Source organism: Clupea harengus, chromosome 11 (genome assembly GCF_900700415.2).
Source record: "Clupea harengus chromosome 11, Ch_v2.0.2, whole genome shotgun sequence".
Lineage (NCBI taxonomy): Eukaryota > Metazoa > Chordata > Actinopteri > Clupeiformes > Clupeidae > Clupea > Clupea harengus.
In genome coordinates, this window is record NC_045162.1 from 7,222,843 (window position 1) to 7,242,074 (window position 19,232).

Below are 19,232 nucleotides of genomic sequence, written 5' to 3' on the forward strand. Positions count from 1 at the left end.
CACACACACACACACACACACACACACATACACTTAACAGGGGGAAGAGCTTGGATGCGGTGTCACAGTCTCTCTCTCTCTCTCTCTCTCTCTCTTTCTCTCTCTCGACGAGGCGAGGCGAGGGCCAGGGGTGCAGTCATTAGAATTCCGTCGCCATGGAAACCAGTTCAACGTGGCCAGGCTCAGATGGGTGGCGGAACTCAAAATCTGCCCCAACATGTCACAATGAGATCTCCCCACTTATCAGCTCCCAAGCCGCCAAATCGCCCGACCCTCTTCGCAAGGTTCTCCAGAGAGGCGTCACAGACACAACACGACATGCCTCTTAACCAGATATGAAAAGAGCACTGTTGAGTTATCTAGAGAATATCTAGAGAACTGCTTCAGAGCAAAGGACAGCATTAGCATCGGTCACAGACAGGTTGAGGATTTACTTAGGGCTGGGCTGGGGAAGATAATAATCATCAAATGAAAATGTGTCATCAACTCAATGCACTGATCTGTGTGCACTGATGATTTTCTAGAAACCAGCTAAAATGAGTTGTGTGAACTACAGATTGTATACTTTATTCATCCACTGCTTTGTTGATAAGTAAAAAATGTTTGCTGGAACATTATTTTATCAATTTAACACACCTGATTATTTTTTACGAATATAAAATAAAGACCATTAGACCAGTCAGTGTATTTTTTTAAATAGTTCAATTTAGTTATTTAGGTATTTTGAAAAGTCTGCCCAGAATTTGGTACAACTTCCACCAGAACCTTCTCCGGGCTGTTTTGGACTGGTTCTGGGGACCTTCCAAGGCAGTGGGGGTCTCATCCCTGGTTCAGAGTTTTTAAAATTAAATTGAAAATAAAAATTAAATGTTATTAAAATTAAATAACAGGGTCTCTGCACCTAGAGTGAGGTCTACGTGAGGCGTCAGCGTTAGCAGACATAACAGTCTCCTCGAGAGACGCCGGAGGGGCCTCGCTGGAGGCCAGGTCCCGACCCACCCGACCCTGAAGGACCTCTCAAGGGCAGAGACGAGATGCCCACTGTCCCACGGCAACGTCTGGGGTACGAGTTTCAGCAAGTCCAGACAACATCCCCACACAGCCCCTCCCCCCTCCACGTCCACCAGGACGATGTCGTCCTGGACGACTGCCTGGGATGTCACTTCAGAGGCCCTGGCGGCAGGGAGCTCAGCAACAAGTGCGAGCTCAACCTGCTCAGCCTCTTCTGGAGTGACCTCAACCTGCTCAGCCTCTTCTGGGGTGACCTCAACCTGCTCGGCCTCTTCTGGAGTGACCTCAACCTGCTCTGCCTCTTCTGGAGTGACCTCAACCTGCTCAGCCTCTTCTGGGGTGACCTCAACCTGCTCAGCCTCTCAGTTTGAAGTAGGACAGGTCACCTCATCAGGGTAGGGCTCAGGGAGGGGGCGGCCCCAACAAAGGCGTGGGCTGGGTTACTTTCCCTCGGGAAGCGGTGACGTATCACCTGTATTGCAATCCATGTTGGCTTTGTCCTGTAAAGTGTCACCTGCAAAAACTAGACAAGAAGTGACAAAATGCATATCAGGCAGCTCCATTTATAGCCATTTATGACTTAAATTTAGAACCGCATGAGATAGATATGGATAAGCATTTTGTTCGGTCCAATTCGTGTTTTCAAAGAATCTCAAGCCACCCATTTGTTTTCGGATGTTTCTGGGTCGGGCCATAGGCCACGAGCTGATTTCATACGTGGAAATCAGAGGATATTATGACAACAACAAAAAAAGATTAGTTATAGCATTGGAAACAGCCCATGCATCATCTGTGTATTAGCACAGGTAAGACCTATTAGGATGTCATCACATTGCCTGACGCAACATGTCCACTTTGTAAGGTAAACAGAGATATGGATGTACTGTTGCGTCATTCTGGGCCAATCACTACAGTAGGTCTATTTCCCAATGGCACACCTACGCTATGCAAAGTAGACTGTCAATGTTTGGCATTTCAAACACATCCAAAACAAAATTACTTTTTTAAAAGGCCCTACCTGTGCTAATAGGTCTTACCTGTGCTAATTAGGGTTGGGTACCGAGAACCGGTACCAATATGGAACCGGTTCCAATACAACCGGTACCTACCCGGACCGAAATGCAACGCAGATTTCGGTGCTTCATTTCGGTGCCTGAGCCAATTGAACACGGTCGCTAGGCGGATTCTGTGGGGCACATGTAAAACTGCCCCAGCTCCTAATGTAAACTTTGTCCTGTGTCGCTCACGCTCATTGGTGTTTTCATAGCAACAGTCTTATCTGATAAATGCCGAAATGAAGCACCGAAATCTGCGTTGCATTTCGGCCCGGGTAGGTACCGGTTGTATTGGAACCGGTTCTGATATGACAGTGAAGAGCAGGCAAGCACAAACAAAACTAGCCATCAACCTTTTAACAGAGAAAATACCGAAAGGTAAACGGTCAAAAGTGTGGCTGTATTTCGCACAAAAAGATTCAAACATCGCGACGTGCAGCAAATGCAACAAAATAATTGCGTGAAAAGAGGGGAGAGAAGGCAAGAGTCAACGGCAGATCAGCAACCGAAGACTGAAAAATATACGGAGATGACAGCCAAACTACCAACGGTAGTCTCTTAAAGGGGCAGTACACATTTTCTAGTACTCAGTGTGTTCAAGTAACAAGAGTAACTATAAACAAGATAGAAAAGATAGGTATAAACCAATCATAAAATGGTGAAATTTCATGAAATAAATGCAAACGAAATAATACATTTTTGACTCCAAAGGCCAATATGCTCATATTTTTGCAAAAGAAGTTTGAAGCTGTTTTTTGTATTTATTTATATTTATTTAAGTATACTATAAACTGTTGTTTACAGTTAATATAATGTTCATAGTTTGAAGTTAAAAAGTTTGAAGCTGTAGTTGGAAGCCAAGTGTTTTGTATGTATTTATATTTATAATATACTTTAAACAGTTCATATATTGTTCAATTTGAAAAAGAAAATTGCCTTGGCAATAAAAAAAGCCTTTCTTTAATGTCGTCAATCGTCGCTTTGTGCTTTTTAAAAAAAAAGTAGCGGTTCAGGCACCGTTTAGGCACCGGTATCGTTTTAAAAGTATCGGTTTAGTACCAGTATAGGAAAAAACCCAAACGATACCCATCCCTAATTGTGTACTTTCAGATACATATCTGTGTGTACAGGCCTCATCGACAGCATCGGAGAGGGTTTTCTCCTGTGCAGGTCATGCGATTAGTCAGGAAAGGTGTCGCATTTTGCCGGAGAAGGCAAATATGCTGATATTTCTACAAAAGAATTGCTGGTTTTTTGAAGCACAGGTGTAGTGTAGTATTGAAGCTGTAGTGTGTGTACAGAGTGTGTGTGTGTGTTTTGTATTTATTTGTATTTATTTAAGTATAGTCTAAACTTTTGTTAACAGTTCATATATTATTTAAGTTTTAAGTTAAAAAGTGTTTTGTATTTATTTATATATATAATCTACTTTAAACAGTTCATATATTTGGCAATAAAAAAAGCCTTTCTTAAATGTCGTCAATCGTAATTTTTATTTTTATTTTTTTTATAAAAGTATCGGTTCCGGCACCGTTTAGGCACCGGTATCGTTTTAAAAGTATCGGTTATGTACCGGTATCGGATAAAAACCAAACGATACCCATCCCTAGTGCTAATACACAGATGGTGGGAGACCAATGAGGCATGGGCTGTTTCCAATGCTATAACTAATCTTTTTTTTTTGTTGTCATAATATCCTCTGATTTCCACGTATGAAATCAGCTCATGGCCTATGGCCCGACCCAGAAACATCCGAAAACAAATGGGTGGCTTGAGATTCTTTGAAAACACGAATTGGACCGAACAAAATGCTTATCCATATCTATCTCATGCGGTTCTAAATTTAAGTCATTTTACTAGCATCTGTTCCACACAACACATGGCTTATAAGCGGGTGACTGATTATCAGTGGTTGTCCTGATTCTCCACACAAACGAGAGAATAGACTGAGGGCATATTCTGGCCCTATGCTGCCCGTGCAGAACAATATATAACTTATATAATATGAAGGGGTCATATTGATCATCGTCTTCGTGTTTTTTGGACCTTTTTGCCGTCTTTGCCAGTGAGGAATGACAGAAAACTAGCAGGAGTGGGAAGTAGATGGTTGGACAATGTACTCACCCTCATCTGTCTTTGTCATTTCTACACACGCACACACACACACACACACACACACAGTTTGTTGTGTCAGCATCACTGAAAAACAGTGTGCTATCAGTATGTCTTACCAACACAAAGCAGATCCCATGTTTTATCTACGGGGGTGGGGGTGTTCAAATGCCATGTTTTTCAGCATTCAAGTGACATCTGTATCTGTAGCAAGACAACATGTGGAAGTCATGGCAAAAGGTCAACGTGATTCAGGCACAAGATACCCAAACCTCTCTCTCTGGTCTCCAGCTGGTCAACAGCCGATCTTTGTGCATCCAAGTACCAACGCTGCGTTGCACACACGCACACATACACACACGCACACACACACACACACACACACTGGCAGGCAGTGTGCACACACTCATCCATTCACATGCAGACACACTGATAGGTGAAAATTCACCCTAGTTACCTCAGGACTCCGGAGCTGCATATAAGTACATTTATTAGACAAACAACAATTGCAATCGGGCTCACTCCCGGCACAAGGCTGAAAGTGAAGCAATGATAAACACATCGCACAAGGTTTATATAGACAGAAGTTTAGCGTTCAGCAGGGATAACCACGTGGTGGATTTCTGACGTCCGAGGCAAGGATGGAAGTTTTGCAAGGTCGGAAGAAGCACAGTTCGACCCTTCTTATCACTTCTGGTCTAAACAGGCTCTTGTACAAATGCAGACTAAGTGGCACCTAATATTCTAAGTTACACACACGCAGAAACACAGAAAAGCCATGTTCCTGCTTACATAAGTACATGATTCATATAAGGTAATTAATAATACAAGGCACTTGATTATTATATTCTTAAGTCATTAACAGTGTTTGGAAATTATCTCCATCACACACTTTACTTGTAAAGGACCGAAACACAGTCCAATCAAACAAAACAAAATTAGGATAAATCTGACATGGTCTTAAAGAAAGCTTTGCAGTGTGTAGTGAGATGACAGAACTGTTTGGCTGTTCGACCTAGACAGGTTGTTGTGACATGACATGGCTTTCTTTCTTCCACCACAACTTTGTAGTTTTCAACACTGTATAGATTATATACATACCACTTCCTACAAATATAAGACCTGTGTAGCCTTCAAGATATTGTTGCGTGCAGCGGGGGTGTTTGTATTCCGTGTGCCAGTGGGAAATGTCTAATTCCATGTGAAGGGTGTTTCCCTCCTATGTTCATTTTAGAGTTTATTTTCTGATTAGAGTCAATGTGTCATGATTAATGCCCTAGTGTGATTTTCCTTGTGTTTTAGTGTCTTTATCCACCCCCAGTCAGTCTGATGTGTGTGTGTATACGAGTCCGCTCCAGTGGCCACTCCTGTCTGAATGCAAATCAATAAATGGCAATAAGGCCAAATATATGCCTGTGAGATCGCTACAATATATAGTTATTACACTTTGCAGCGCACAGATGTGCTAACGGTGATCAGTGTAAAGGTAGCAGGCAGTGGGATTGGCACAACAGCTCTGGGCACTGCCAGTCTTCAGGATGCCTGCAGCGCACCGACAGCAGTCTGTCCCCTGATGTGCCCGTCCCCTCGGCTATCGTTTCAGCCATACTTTACAACTGAAGAGCGAGGACAGGGTGTTTGCCAGGGCGGCTAAACTTACCCATCAGACAGCGAGATCTATAGCAGAGTTGACAGACGGATTGTGGTCAGAATGTATAATGCAGCAGAGTTGAAAACAAACATCAATGGATGGAAAGAGTCGCCATCCCGTGTACAATTCACCCTCGACCCCAACAACAACAACAACACAGTGTTGGTTTGTGTGGCGTCTGTGCTCACGCCAAAGGGAAGTGAGGTGAACGGATGCAGCAGCTTGAATTATCTGGAGTGGTGTTGCCGAGCGACTGCCAGAGTCCGAGGTTTGACGGAGAGCCCATGCACCTTGCCAAAACATGTACGTAATCAGTCACTGTGGAGCGACAACGCTTCATTCCTGCAGCGTCCCCCTGTCCACCACGGTAAGTTTAGCAGTGCCGCAGGCCCAAGGAAGATTTTCTTTTGTACTTTTACCCTAAAGGAAACACAACAGTGCTGCAATGTTTTACTGTGCAACTAAAGGACTACCTGGGTAGCTGTAGATGGCGGTGATGGTGTTCTCTCTTGAGTCGCTCTCCGTGCTCTTTGTGCCTGGTTAATAAATCATAGGCCAAGACTGTTAAATATTAATTCAATACTCTAGCTGCTTCAGTCCTGAGGGGCTCTAAATGTCTCATATCTCCTGAAGATTTCTGTGTTTTTTCGCTCAATAATTCAGTCGTCTAACCAAGGACTTGGCAGTGATCAGGATTCTAAACGAGGGTCCCTATTTGTTCAACACACGTACAAAAATATCTATTTAGATTGCACAGATTGACTGTGAGAACTGCTTTAATTGCTTTTAAGGACACAGGAAAACAGCATAACAAACACATTCACCCCTCAAGGCATTACATGTTTAATGCAAAAGCTTTACAGTCAGTGAACTTCAACTTATCTTACAGTCATTGTAAAAATAATAACATTGATTTTACCCTTTTCACTGACTACATTGGGCTAATAAATATTGAGTAAATACTTTATTGTAATTTACTTGTATTTGCCACTTTTCTACATTTCCAGTAGTGTTTCTACATTTCCAAATGTTTGGAATCACCCAGAAAAGGACACAGTTTCTCGTCATATTTCAGTCCATCAAATAAGGAACCAAATGAATTGACAGACAAATCTAAGCTGAGATGTTTTGAACGCAGAGAAGAAACTTTGTGAGGTGCAGAACAAATTAAAAGATGTTGGAGGAGTGCGTGACACACTCTCAAGCACGGCACAGGAAGTAGGATTGTCTGGGGTTGCTTTGCTGCTGATACATTATGTAATTTGAGGAATCTTTAACAAGGAAGGCATCCATTACCATACCTCGTGGATAGCACTTCAATGGAGCCAATTTAATTCTCTAACAAGACAAGCGACCCAAAGCACTGCTCCAAATTATGCGAGTCCTATTTATGGAAGAGTCAGTCAAGCTGTAATGGTTATAAATGGCAAAGTTTATAAATGCTGCAAATGGAGGAGTTTTTAAAAAAGGCGAATATGATGACAAAAATAGTCATTTCAAGCTGAAATCATTATTTCTAGCTTCTAAAATGTCTTGATTAGATTTTATACCTGTTTTTCAATCAAGTGATGTATTGTTGTTATTATTATTATTATTATTATTATTAATAATAATAATAATAATTTTTTGCCTTTTCCTTTAACTGGCCAGTTTTTTTTAACTCTACCCAGAATGCCAGCATTCCAGAGCCTCTCCACTGCTGTATGTACCAGATGTATGTTTTCTGGGTACTATTTCATAAAGCTGCCAGCTGACAACTTGTGAGGTATCTTTTTTTATCAAATGAGAGATTGTGATTCTCTAATCCACCTGCACAGTTGTGCACTGGGGCCTCAAACCTGTCTTTCTATCCTGGTTAAAGCCAGTGTGTACTGTTCTGTGAAGGATGTGGCATATGCCATTGTAAGATATCTTCAGTTTCTTGGCAATTTCTTGCATGGAATAGTCAGTTTCTGCAAAAAGCTCTTTCTTTCTTTTAAATGTTTTATACAAAAGCTAGTGGCTTGTGTAAAAAAGGAGTCACACAATGTAATTGAATAGATACTTATTTAATACTTGGTAATACATGTAGATTAAATATGAATTGTCTTGATTTACATGCAAAGCACAGTACATATTCGGAAGCATCGGAGAGCCTTCATGTATTCTCTCATTCAGTGAATCAGTCTTTGCTCACCAGCTTGGAATCAAATGAGGTCTTGAGGGATTTTTTTTACTCTGTGTAGCAGATTGCCTCAACATCACAGCTCAAAGTTATATAACTCCCATTACTTCTGGTCACCACATCCATGTATCAGAATCACATCTGACGTCCTCCTCAACCTTAACAAAGAGGGTGAATTTAGACACAAACTTTATTTTTCCGAAGAGAAAACCACACCAGCTAGCTGACACTGGGCTCCACCATGTGAGTCTGCACACAAAATACTGCCTCATTTGTGCATCGCATTTAGATAAGAGCAGCTGCTAAATTAACAGGTTTACGTAAATGAGCAGGACAAATCTCATTAAAACAGACAATTAGCAGACCCATGGACCATGCTGCTGTCCTTGTTCCGCCCACTCCGTCCTTGCACCTTGTCCCTGAGACCTGCTGATGTGGGGAATGACGGTCCGGTGACCCGGCGGCTGACAAGGGCACACCTGCTAGTCCCCCACCCCTGACGTCAGAGCCTATTTCTGGAGCCACCGCTGACCTCCACAATGGCACTCACACAAAGCTGAAATCTGGAGTGTGAACCTCCAGCGGGCCAAAATTAATTTTTATATTGTTCGCCATGGGAACTGATGAGGTGACGGCGAAATGCTGACATGCATCGTTGTGTGGCCCATGACGGTCTGAGTGTAGTGTAAGTGTGGCTCAGCCAGAGGAGGGACAAATACCGTGCATTCAGCACTTGAATTCACCCCTTCGAAAGTGAAAACAGGATTTTAGAAATTGTTGCTAATTTTTGCAAAACGGAAAGATCACCTTGACATAAGTATTTTGACCCTTTGCTATGACACTTGAAATATAGCTCAGGTGCCTCCCATTTCTCTTGGTCATCTTTGAGATGTTTTTACACCATGATTGGAGTGCACTTGTGGTAATTTCGATTGATTGGACATGATTTGTTAAGGCACACACTTGTCTATATAAGGTCTGACAGCTGACAATGCATATCAGCACAAAAAAACCAAGCCATGACGTCGAAGGAACTGCTTGCAGAGCTTAGTGACAGGATTGCTTCGACAAAACATGGCTACAAAACATTTCTGCTGCATTGAAGGTTCCAAAGAGCACAATGGCCTCCATAGTTCTGAAATGTAAGACGTTTAAGACCAACCAGGACTCTTCCTAGGGATGAGCAATTGGGGGAGAAGGGCCTTGATAAGAGAGGTGACCAAGAGCCCAATGGTCACTCTGGCTGAGCTCCAGAGCTCCTGTGTGGAGATGGGAGAAACTTCCAGAAGGACAGCCATCACTACAACACTCCACCAATCTGGGCTTTATGGCAGAGTGGCCGAACGAAAGCCTCTTCTCAGTAAAAGACACAGGAAAGCTTGCTTGGAGTTTGCAAGAAGAACCCGAAGGACCCTCAGACTGTGAGAAACAAAAGTCTCTGGTTTGATTAAACCATGATTAAACTGTTTGGCCTCAGCTCTATTATCAGCTCTATTATCTAGCGTTATTTCTAGAGGAAGCTGGGCGCTGCCCATCACCTGCCCAATAGCATCCCAACAGTGAAGCATGGTGGTGGCAGCATCATGCCGTGGGGACGTTTTTTCAGCGGCAAGGACTGGGTGACTAGTCATGGTTGAGTGGAAGCTGAACAGAGATATCAGAGTACAAAGATATCCTTGATGAAAATCTGGTCCAGACAGCTCAGCACTTCTGATTGGGCCTGTAAGGCAGAATTCACTCTGAAAATATCTATTTTTCTGGATTTAATCATTCATGGTTCAAGATTACTTTTTATTGTATTAATAAACTGTTCACTCATTAACCATTCATATAACTCCTTTTGTGCCATGCCATTACGTTAATTAAGACATAAACATATATTGTCGACATATAATTTCACAATTCAATGTCTAATATTAGAATCAATATACAACGACACATTCATAGTACTAAAATGCACCAGATAATGACAGGATGTTCTTTTAAATCTCATTGAATGGTGGTCAGGCGATTATCTTCCAAGTGGAGAATACAGATGGTAATAGCACCATCTAGAGGCCATTGGGGTAAATGCTTGCTGAAGAGTTGAAGAGTCAAAATGCAGGCTAACCTTTCTTAGGTGCGTTTCCACACCTTCCTTCCTCAGTAGGTGCACTTAAGTCATCTACCATTGTAAAGTGTGATCTATGTTTAGAGTAGAAGATAGTGAATTGCTTAGATATGGGACGTCTTTTCTTGTGTATGAGTGAAATGTATTCTATTTACTTATCTGTCTCAGCTCATATTATAACCAAACACTAACGGCTGTGGTAACATTGTTTTTTCAGCATCATAATCTACACTTACACAAAACGCATATAAGGCAACCTACAAGGATACCTTCCACTCACTTTATTTCTATTTCTTTTGCTTTAAATCCAGACTGTCTCTGCAGTCTGTCCATCTACGAAGTTATTCTGCATTCTAATTTTCGTTTTAAATGATCCTTTGCCATCCTGTGGGTAGTTATGTTAGCAGGGGTAAAATGATGGGTAATGTCACACATGCATGGCGGAGAATAAAATAACAAAGAGCACACAGGTAAACACGCATTTTTCACCTATCACATCTTAACTGTTTAAAAACTGTGGCTCACTGTGACGTTAATGCGCCGTTCACTGTCAATAATGTGCCTTTTAATGTGATAATCATTCTAAAATATATCTCCTTCAATTTGGGGGACTTTAGACTGCTAACAATTAGAGTGTAATAACTCCACCTAGTGATGAAGTATGAGCAGTACCTCATAGCCTACTTATTCTTTAGGGGGGAAATCACATCCACACACATTTGCTCACTCCACACCTATTTAACATACAAACATGTAATATCAGGTTTGATAGGGATATTCACGTTGTTCCTTTACTACCTACACTGGTAATTTTGTCATTTTAGAGCTTAATTTGTTACAACTAATATGAATCCACTGTCGTGTCATTAAATGTATTGAGCTAAACTTCTTATTACAAATCTAGTTGTGCCACGTTGTGTCATAATAAGGTTATGCGTAAATATTATCCGCAGGACTCTGTAACATTTCCACGAGGTCAGCTATGCAGGATCAGTTTCCTGGGCAGTCATACTTTACTTCACTCTGAACATAGCTCTAGCGTCACTTGCAAGGCTTAATAAAAAGGGCTTCATCCATGAGGCAAAGACAAAATTTCAGTCAAGACTAAACCCAGTCTGGATAATTCACATTTCACCGTTTGCTATTTTTCCACCTGGTGAAATTGTAGCCTACACTTGAAAAATTACTACACGTTAAACTCAAGGAAAATACAACAAAGAAACGTTTCGGTTGGCACTTCACTTCAGTTGTTTGTTTGTTCTTTTGTTAATTATTATTTCTGAACACTTTCTGAAACGCAGAGCCCTGAAACCTAGTTGTAGGTAAATCTATTAAATCCGTTAGGCTTCACCAGGAGTTTTCTTCAGGGATTTAACGCTTACATTATCAACAGTATTTTTGTATTTAAGAAAGTCGACTGCCGGGCGTGTCCTGGACTCCGTAGTGTTCCTAATAGGTGCGCAGCTATCACTGCAGACGCCGAGTTCGTAGTGCGAAAGTATCTGTAGTACAGCTGTGTGAGAACTAGAGGTTCATTTGTTGCACGAGGAGTGAACTTTTTGGGGGCATAGTAGGCTACTTCTAACGGTGACTTTTCCATAGTTTCCGAGGACACATTTTCATCTCGAATACATATACAGGGCGAAAACATACATTTAACCAAAACTGAATAATATTGTGTAATACCAACTGAGACACCACCTGTCCGTGGATAGAAGTTGGTATCGAATTTATTGGCTATTGTCAACTCGCTTTCTCTGTCTTCAGTTATCGGATTCCAGGTAAGCTTTATTTTGTCTCGAGTGCCATCATTAAATGTTTTGTTTTTATTGTAACTATGCACCACACTATTTCTGGCATAGTAAGACCATGTTTAATGCCTACCAACACAGCCCAATTCTGTGGTGAAGCATATAATGTTTACTTCAAATATCCTTGGTTTGTGTATAATATGGCAGTTACAGTGATCGGTATCTCAGAAGTCTGATTAGACATGTATTGTGTATTAATCCATAAGCAACGTGAAATAATATTGAATAAGTGAATAAGCGTAAGTTTTGAATAATTTTGAAACCATGTTTGATTGTAATGTGGATAGATGAAGTCAGCAAAGTTTCTCCCAAAGCTTATTCTTAAATGAAGCACTTAATGTATTTATTAAAAATAGAAATATAATTTTCGGTGACCGCAAGTTGTTTGTTTCGAAATATAAAGTGACTAGCTGTTATGATCTGGTGGTATGTAGGCTGCATGTGACCGAAGCATTCATCAGGCTTCGAATGGCAATACAAGATGTACACTTAAAGCAGTCATAAAAAAAGATTGGTGTCTTGTTGGAGAAACAGACTGTCATTGTAGACGAGGCTTATCCTGGCCCAAAAACAAACTTGCTACAGTGCTACTCTAGTGATACATTTAGCACATAGCTGTTGATAGAACCACACAGACGCCACTCACTCACTCACTGCATTTAGTCCTGTGTGATCTCACAGAAATGTTGACAAAATGTTGATAAATGACAGTTCATTAGACAGGGAATTCTGAAAATGAAAATGTGGGAATGAAATTCACATAAATGGTGAAGTTTGGTTGACCTATAGTACATGACATGACTGAGAAACTCAGTCTAAAAACTACGGTACGACTGTGACCACTGACCAAATATCAAATGCAATATAATACCCCCTCCCACCACCCCAGCCCACCTCTTAACCCAGCTAACCTCCTCTCCTGTACCCATCCGCTCCCCTGTACCCATTTCACTAAGGTGCCAAGCCCAAAATAGATTTCCGCCCCATGATTGCTTTGGAGATCTTTGTAGAACAGTCTGTACCTCACAAAGACAGGGGATGACCCTTGAATTCTGCCTTCCTGTGGTCTTCAAATTGAACGACCCCCAGGGATATTCAGAAGGCCTGACCCGACATGTTCTTTTCCAGACCTGACATGAGCAGAGAATCTCATTGGTTCGTTAAGTGTTCCTGGCCAATGCTGCTGTCATTGCAAAGCACACTAAGTCTCTGTGTACGATAGACACTAACACTGTTAAAACGACTGCGATAAATACTTTTAAGTTAACATTTATCTTGGCAAGTGTTTTCATCATATCCACTACCTCAAAATGTCACTGAGATGTTTGTGCAACATTCTTTTAAATTCTAGGCAACCTAGAAGTGTTTCTCACACCACAGTGAACATAACTCACACACTCAATTTTTTTCCTCCTGTCAGCAGTTGGGATGGATCTGTCTGTGGTGGTTGCATTCTGCTCTTGTCTAGTGCCTGTTTTGGGTGAGTAACCTACTGTCTATTACAGTCAAACAGTCTGTAGAGCTGGGCCTCAGTGAAATATGAGCAAGGTAGTTCAAGTGCAAAGCCCGATGATTTTTAGATGAAAACAAATCTATTTTTTTATTCTGGAAGAGATAGCTTCTCTGACAATAATGGTTGGTCAAACTGTGTCACATTTAGATCGAACAGTCTATGGTTTTATAGATCTTTTTTCCTAACATTGGCATACTTTACATGTTACCCAGAAGTTACCATAGAGGGTGCTGTGACAAAAAATGTATCTGTACCTGGGCCTGCTTACCGACAAGCCCACCAGATGTCACTCAGGTTCTGCTTCGAGATAGATCTGAAGAGACATCCTAAACCTGTCCAGATAGAAGATTTATGCTGCATGAGTATGACGAACTGAGTCTGGTATCCCTGATTTCATCTGATCTATTGATAGTAGTGAATTTCCCTATGTGTGTGTGTGAACAGGATCAGCTTTTGGCAGGGAAATGCCCGGTAAGTCAGCGGGAGTGGCAGCTTGATAGATGATGTGAATGATTGGGTGCTCGTTAATTCATATCCAGAGCCTCCCTGCCTTTTGCACCCTTTTACCCCTCGTGTTTCAAAATGGCTACCCTACTCAAAATTCTACCATGTCTGAGTGTCTAACGCTATGTCTGCCAGAAATTACTCAGCAACCCACTGTAGATATCACAGTTACAAAGGTACAGAGCTCCCTTAAAGGGGCGCAGAACCTTGTAGAACCCATTACCTCAACATGAGATCTCCTTTAGTTCCTAGTCTGGGTTTCTGCGGAGTAATGATAGCTCTGCTGATGAATCCTCCCTATATATTTATATACATTTTACAGGTTGCTAGCTGACAAGCATACCCCTTAGCAATATCTGAACACAGTTCAAACAAACAAATACATTGGATGAAAAGCAAACCCAGGCCTATAATTAAATACAGTGCATCATTATTCTATGGTCAGTTCTGTTAAAACCCCCCAGATTAAAGACCTCATCTCCTTGAAGTTTTAAATGACTCCTTGGGTATGTTGTGGATGGCACATAACATACGTGGAGTAGTCAGACATCATGCTCCTGCATTCACATGCCCCTAAGGGCACCTCCTTGTCTTAGGTACAGGGCACCGTCTCCTGTAGCAAGCTCACTTTCCTGTGTTGCGTGTCGTGATGCAAGGAAGGAAGTGTTTAACAGGATGTGGTTTAGGGAACAGATGAATACGACAAGAGAAAAAAGAGCTATACATTACCCCTCGCACCAGTCAGAGGGTCTTTTTCATAAGCTGTTCAATCACACTCTAATTACAGCGTAGTCTTTATTATGGGCCCGCATTTTAAAAGCTCAATTCATTTTTGTTTCAGTTCAATCACAGACCCAGCCCAGGGGGTCAACAGTGGAGTAATATGGCTGACAAATGAGAATAATAAACAAGATACAACTTGATTTTTAAGTAGTGGGACCCCATCATACCTCACATACTCCCTTACCCATCCACTGCTTGAGAGCGGATGCTCGGAGTCCCAAGTCTTTTAATTCGCTTTGCTGTAGAATATAATGACACACACACACACACACACACACACACACACACACACACACACACACACACACACACACACACACACACACACACACATACACGCACACATACACGCACACTCCACATACAAACATAGGATAGTTAGGGATCGCTCCTTGATTTTTCTTAAGCTGCATTATTTTGATGCCAAAGAAGTTCAGACTTCAGACCTCAGAAGTAAAGTGCACTGTAATTCACTGGAGGTGGTGATGCCTCCTTCATACTGGATTCATGTCGGCCATAAGCCAGGATGCATCTGACATGTTTGTTTGGCTGACTCTCCACCGTCAAACACACAAGTATCATATTCATTCATCAGAGATCAGCTGCAGCTTGAGTGTATGGCACTGTGTTCTGCAGTATTTGGGCATGAGTGTCATAGTGGCTGCTTTGTACGTGGTGTTTAAACTGGTCTGTTTATATAACGTTTCTTCGTGTTTAGGAATGTCTCAAGAGCTTGACTGTTTGGCATGCATGTAACCAGCTACGAGTTATCAGAGTGAGCAGAGACGTCCAGTGTTCCAACACGCTTGTGAAGTTCTGTCGATGTTTATTTTTTTATTCTCCTGGCACTCTTCATCTGTAATCGTGTATGGTTGTTTTGAATTTCAGCTTCTTCAATGAGGAATGATGGAACGGATGGTAAGTTGCTTTATTGATGGCCACATTTAATGAATGTAAGGGCTCCCCATGGCATGGGTGCAAGTAGACCATGTGGAGATTGTAAATGTAATCCTACATTGGCCTTCCTTTCATTGCGTGTGTGATGGAGCAACCAATTATATAGACAGTCTTTTTTAAAGAATTCAGGACAAGTATTACAATGTCAGTTTAAATGTTCCCTTCATGCACTGCATGCACAGTTAATAAGTTCACAGAAAGATTAAAGAACTGTGAGTACAAGTCTCCCAGCCTACCACTTTTCTATCCTGTAATAACACATTCCAGTGGGTATAACATTGTTAAAGATATTCAAGAGGAAAAGATGATTTTTGGTGTGTGTGTGTGTGTGTGTGTGTGTGTGTGTGTGTGTGTGTGTGTGTGTGTGTGTGTGTGTGTGAGTGTGCGCGTGTGAGAGAGAGAGAGAGAGAGAAAGAGAGAGAGTGTGTGTATAATCTAAGTATTCTCTACTTTTGGAGTTTTATCAAATGCCTCCTCTTTCTCTCTCATCCAGACTATGACAGCCCTTTTCGTTATGGTGAGTTGGAACATGTGTCCTTGACTGCTTTCCAGGGGTGAAATCTTAAACCTCGTTCAGGAAACATCTGGGAGGTTTGGGAAAGGGTTGACATTTTCCCTTCATTTTTCTGGGAGCAATGGAAAACATTCACCCTTCAGGGTCACACTTCCTAAGGGCCATCTTGAAACAGTCCCAACTCCTGTTTTCAAACAGTCCATAATATTCCGGTCCATTCATCTCTGGCTCATCTCGGAAACTACTTTGACACTTCTTTTCATGACATAGATTTCTTTCAATCTCTTGAGTAATTAATGAATTCAATCTCTTAGACTACTAGCTGTAATGCTTGTTTTACATTGTGATTGTGTTGTTGTATCTGTCAGACTCGGTTTATTACCAGTCTTAGTAACCGCGCCCCTCGTTTGTCCCCTCACAGACTATGAGTCTCTGCGCATTGGAGGGCTGGTGTTTGCTGCCACCATCTGCATCCTGGGGATTGTGCTTGTCTTCAGTGAGTTTGGGGCCAGCAGTAGCTCTACTAGAGAGGCAGCCATGTTTACGCATCTGTGCTAAAACATGTCAAATGTGGGAAAGGAAAAAAAAAATGAAAGAAATAGCTCTTTGCTGGACTAATCATCTAGTAAATGTGTAGGTTTTTTTTTTTGGTCTTAGTGAACTATTCCAACACGCTCATAACATTTATTTAATTGATGACAGGTAGTAACCCTTTAACCTTGTTAACACAGATTAATTTGATCAGTTTCATATGTGCACTCTGTATTTGACAGTATTTTAAGATTGTGTATATTTAAAGATTTAAATTTAAATTGCTTCTAGACACTTTAATCAGTATATTATGAAATCATCTGATTTAAACCCCCCAGGAGACCTCCAAAGACATAGGCATCCCTGCCTGACATAGCACATAGGATGGGTTTGACTCCTATGGTGGTAGAGGTTAATCTGTCCTTCAGCCAGAGCTGCTATGGCCTGTTAGAGCAGGTTTGGGTTGTGTACCCCAGGTCACGCCTTAGACTAGATGTTTCAGATTAGATACGGTTAAACTCATGCCAGCACAGGATTGCGCAACAGCCCATCTTAACCCCCCCACAGACACCCAACACTCATGCCTGCATTTGCCCCCCGTGCTCCCTTGGGCAGTTTGTCGCCCCACCCCTGTCACCCCTGCTCTGAAATCAACACCAGGCAATAAATTAGTCATGAATGTTACTGCAAGAAAGGCCAACCCTGCCGAGGTAGAGTAAGATTAGATGAAGGGTGCCTCAGCTTGCATTTGCAGCAGAAGGTCACAGCCAGTGCTTTCTTGGTCTTTGCAGATTGCATGTAGGCCAGGTTCAAGAGTTCAAATTGTGTGTAGGCCAAGTTCATTTTTGCATACAGGCCCAACAGTAGGACGAAAGGAATATAAAATGGCCAAGAAACACATTCCTTTAAGTTCTCAATGTTGTATCCATCTCTTCCTATCTTACAGGCAAAAAATGTCAGTGCAAGTCAAACAAGCAATCAAGGTGAGTGGCAGGAGTATTTCAGAAACAGCACCTATGTACAAGTTGTCAGTTTTTTCAACCAGACATAAAATGAATATAATGTAAATGGCTCCAATTTTCTATGTATTTGTACATTCTAATGTTAGTTATCCAGGAAAGTTGGTAACATTTAAATTCACATCCTGCTGTTTCTTGGTGTTTTCAGGGCAGGCAGTGCTGATCCAGAGGCTCCAACCCTGAACAGTGAGTTTGAGATCGCATCATAATATATATCTATCTATCTTCTCTCTCATGGGTCCCCAAATGACAGATGGAATTTTAATGTGACCATGTTTTTACAGGTTAAACACACCATGTGGACATACAGGTGAGTCCACAATTACTGAAAGTATTAAGTTCCCTTTTAGTTGTGTTTTTAAATTACGTTGTCTTAAGGAGAATGCCGAATCTACCCACAGGCCCGAGACCTGCTACCCTCCCAATCCCAGCCCAGACTTTGCTTCCAGGGGGTCACAAGAAGGCTTTGCATGCAGCACACAGAGGGAGAGACCTTCTTTTACGGAGTGAAACAAGCTCCAGTAATCACTGCCACAGTCTTGCTGAGTTGCAATTTCATTTCCCCCTATGTATCACACACAGTTGCATTTTCATGTTCCCCTATGTATTGCAAACAGTTGTTAGACACACACAGCGAGGCTATGTGTATGCAGGACTTCCAACATAATCAAAGGCACAGAAATATTTTATGTCATAGTTTTTTCTCACTGATGCATTTTATCGTTGTGCATAACGGCAACGACACTGAGACAGACTCAGGGAAGTATCTGAGGTAAATTATCACTGCAGTTGTGGAGTACACCGCCGGTACCAGGACATCCACATGCTTTCAGCAGCATATTGTTTCTTTTTTTTCTTGAAAAATGACTTTGCATAGATATGTAGATTTTGTATGTTATGTAATAAGCTGAAAATGTTCTCCATCTAGCCTAGTTGTTTTATAAACTAATAATGATATGCTTGTCTTCTGTTCTACACTACCAAATAAACAAATGTCGATGAGGTAATCAGTATGCGTGTGATTTGTACGCCTGTCTGCTCTGTTCTCATTTTCCTCGTGTGTGAAGAGCTTCCCCCAGGACTTTCCCTATGCGCTCCTACATCTGCAGTCGCTCGATTCCACAGCGGCGCTGCACTGATGATTACCGTTGTTATTCTGCTGACTTCGAATTTATATTATCCAGGATGACTTAATGTTTGCTTCCACGTCCAAATCTACTGCACTGTGACAAGACACAATATTGTGATATTCTTCATTATTTCGCCTAAGCTACCCTATCTACCAACTTTCATTAATTTACAATATTCCATGCACATTCCTATTTTGCCATGACTGACCGGTCAAAGGCAATCCATAAACCTTCATTCTGAGTATCTTACGCGGCAACAGTCCTCAGTGACTGAAAAAAGTTCTCATAACACGCACTGCTCAATGAAGTCCTTTAGTAAAAGGTGTGATGGGAATTCCATTATCCGTTATAGATTTAGGGAACCCCA

General features: G+C 41.6%; 1 protein-coding gene across 4 annotated transcripts; it reads left to right on the forward strand.

Annotated features, from left to right (window-relative positions):
* Positions 1 to 11,773: 11,773 nt before the first annotated feature.
* fxyd6l (FXYD domain containing ion transport regulator 6 like) lies at positions 11,774 to 18,742 on the forward strand. Of its 4 annotated transcripts, none has more exons than XM_031576355.1 (10): positions 11,774 to 11,884; positions 13,335 to 13,394; positions 13,872 to 13,898; positions 15,603 to 15,632; positions 16,165 to 16,188; positions 16,607 to 16,681; positions 17,663 to 17,699; positions 17,884 to 17,921; positions 18,020 to 18,045; positions 18,137 to 18,742. In XM_031576355.1, the coding sequence occupies exons 2-9, from the start codon at positions 13,343 to 13,345 to the stop codon at positions 18,022 to 18,024; spliced, it is 288 nt and encodes a 95-aa protein (XP_031432215.1). In that variant the 5' UTR covers positions 11,774 to 11,884; positions 13,335 to 13,342; the 3' UTR covers positions 18,025 to 18,045; positions 18,137 to 18,742. The 4 variants fall into 4 exon arrangements, with proteins under 4 accessions (XP_031432215.1, XP_031432216.1, XP_031432217.1 ...); XM_031576356.1 differs by having other exon boundaries at positions 13,338 to 13,394; XM_031576357.1 differs by lacking the exon at positions 13,872 to 13,898.
* The last annotated feature ends 490 nt before the right edge of the window (positions 18,743 to 19,232 follow it).

What these genes read in the sequence shown, in the direction of transcription:
- fxyd6l (XM_031576355.1), top strand. Translation starts at nt 13,343, where the DNA reads ATGGATCTGTCTGTGGTGGTTGCATTCTGCTCTTGTCTAGTGCCTGTT. An exon ending in TGACAGCCCTTTTCGTTATG is followed by an intron (nt 16,189 to 16,606) that starts GTGAGTTGGAAC and finishes GTCCCCTCACAG; the next exon opens with ACTATGAGTCTCTGCGCATT. An exon ending in GGGGATTGTGCTTGTCTTCA is followed by an intron (nt 16,682 to 17,662) that starts GTGAGTTTGGGG and finishes CCTATCTTACAG; the next exon opens with GCAAAAAATGTCAGTGCAAG.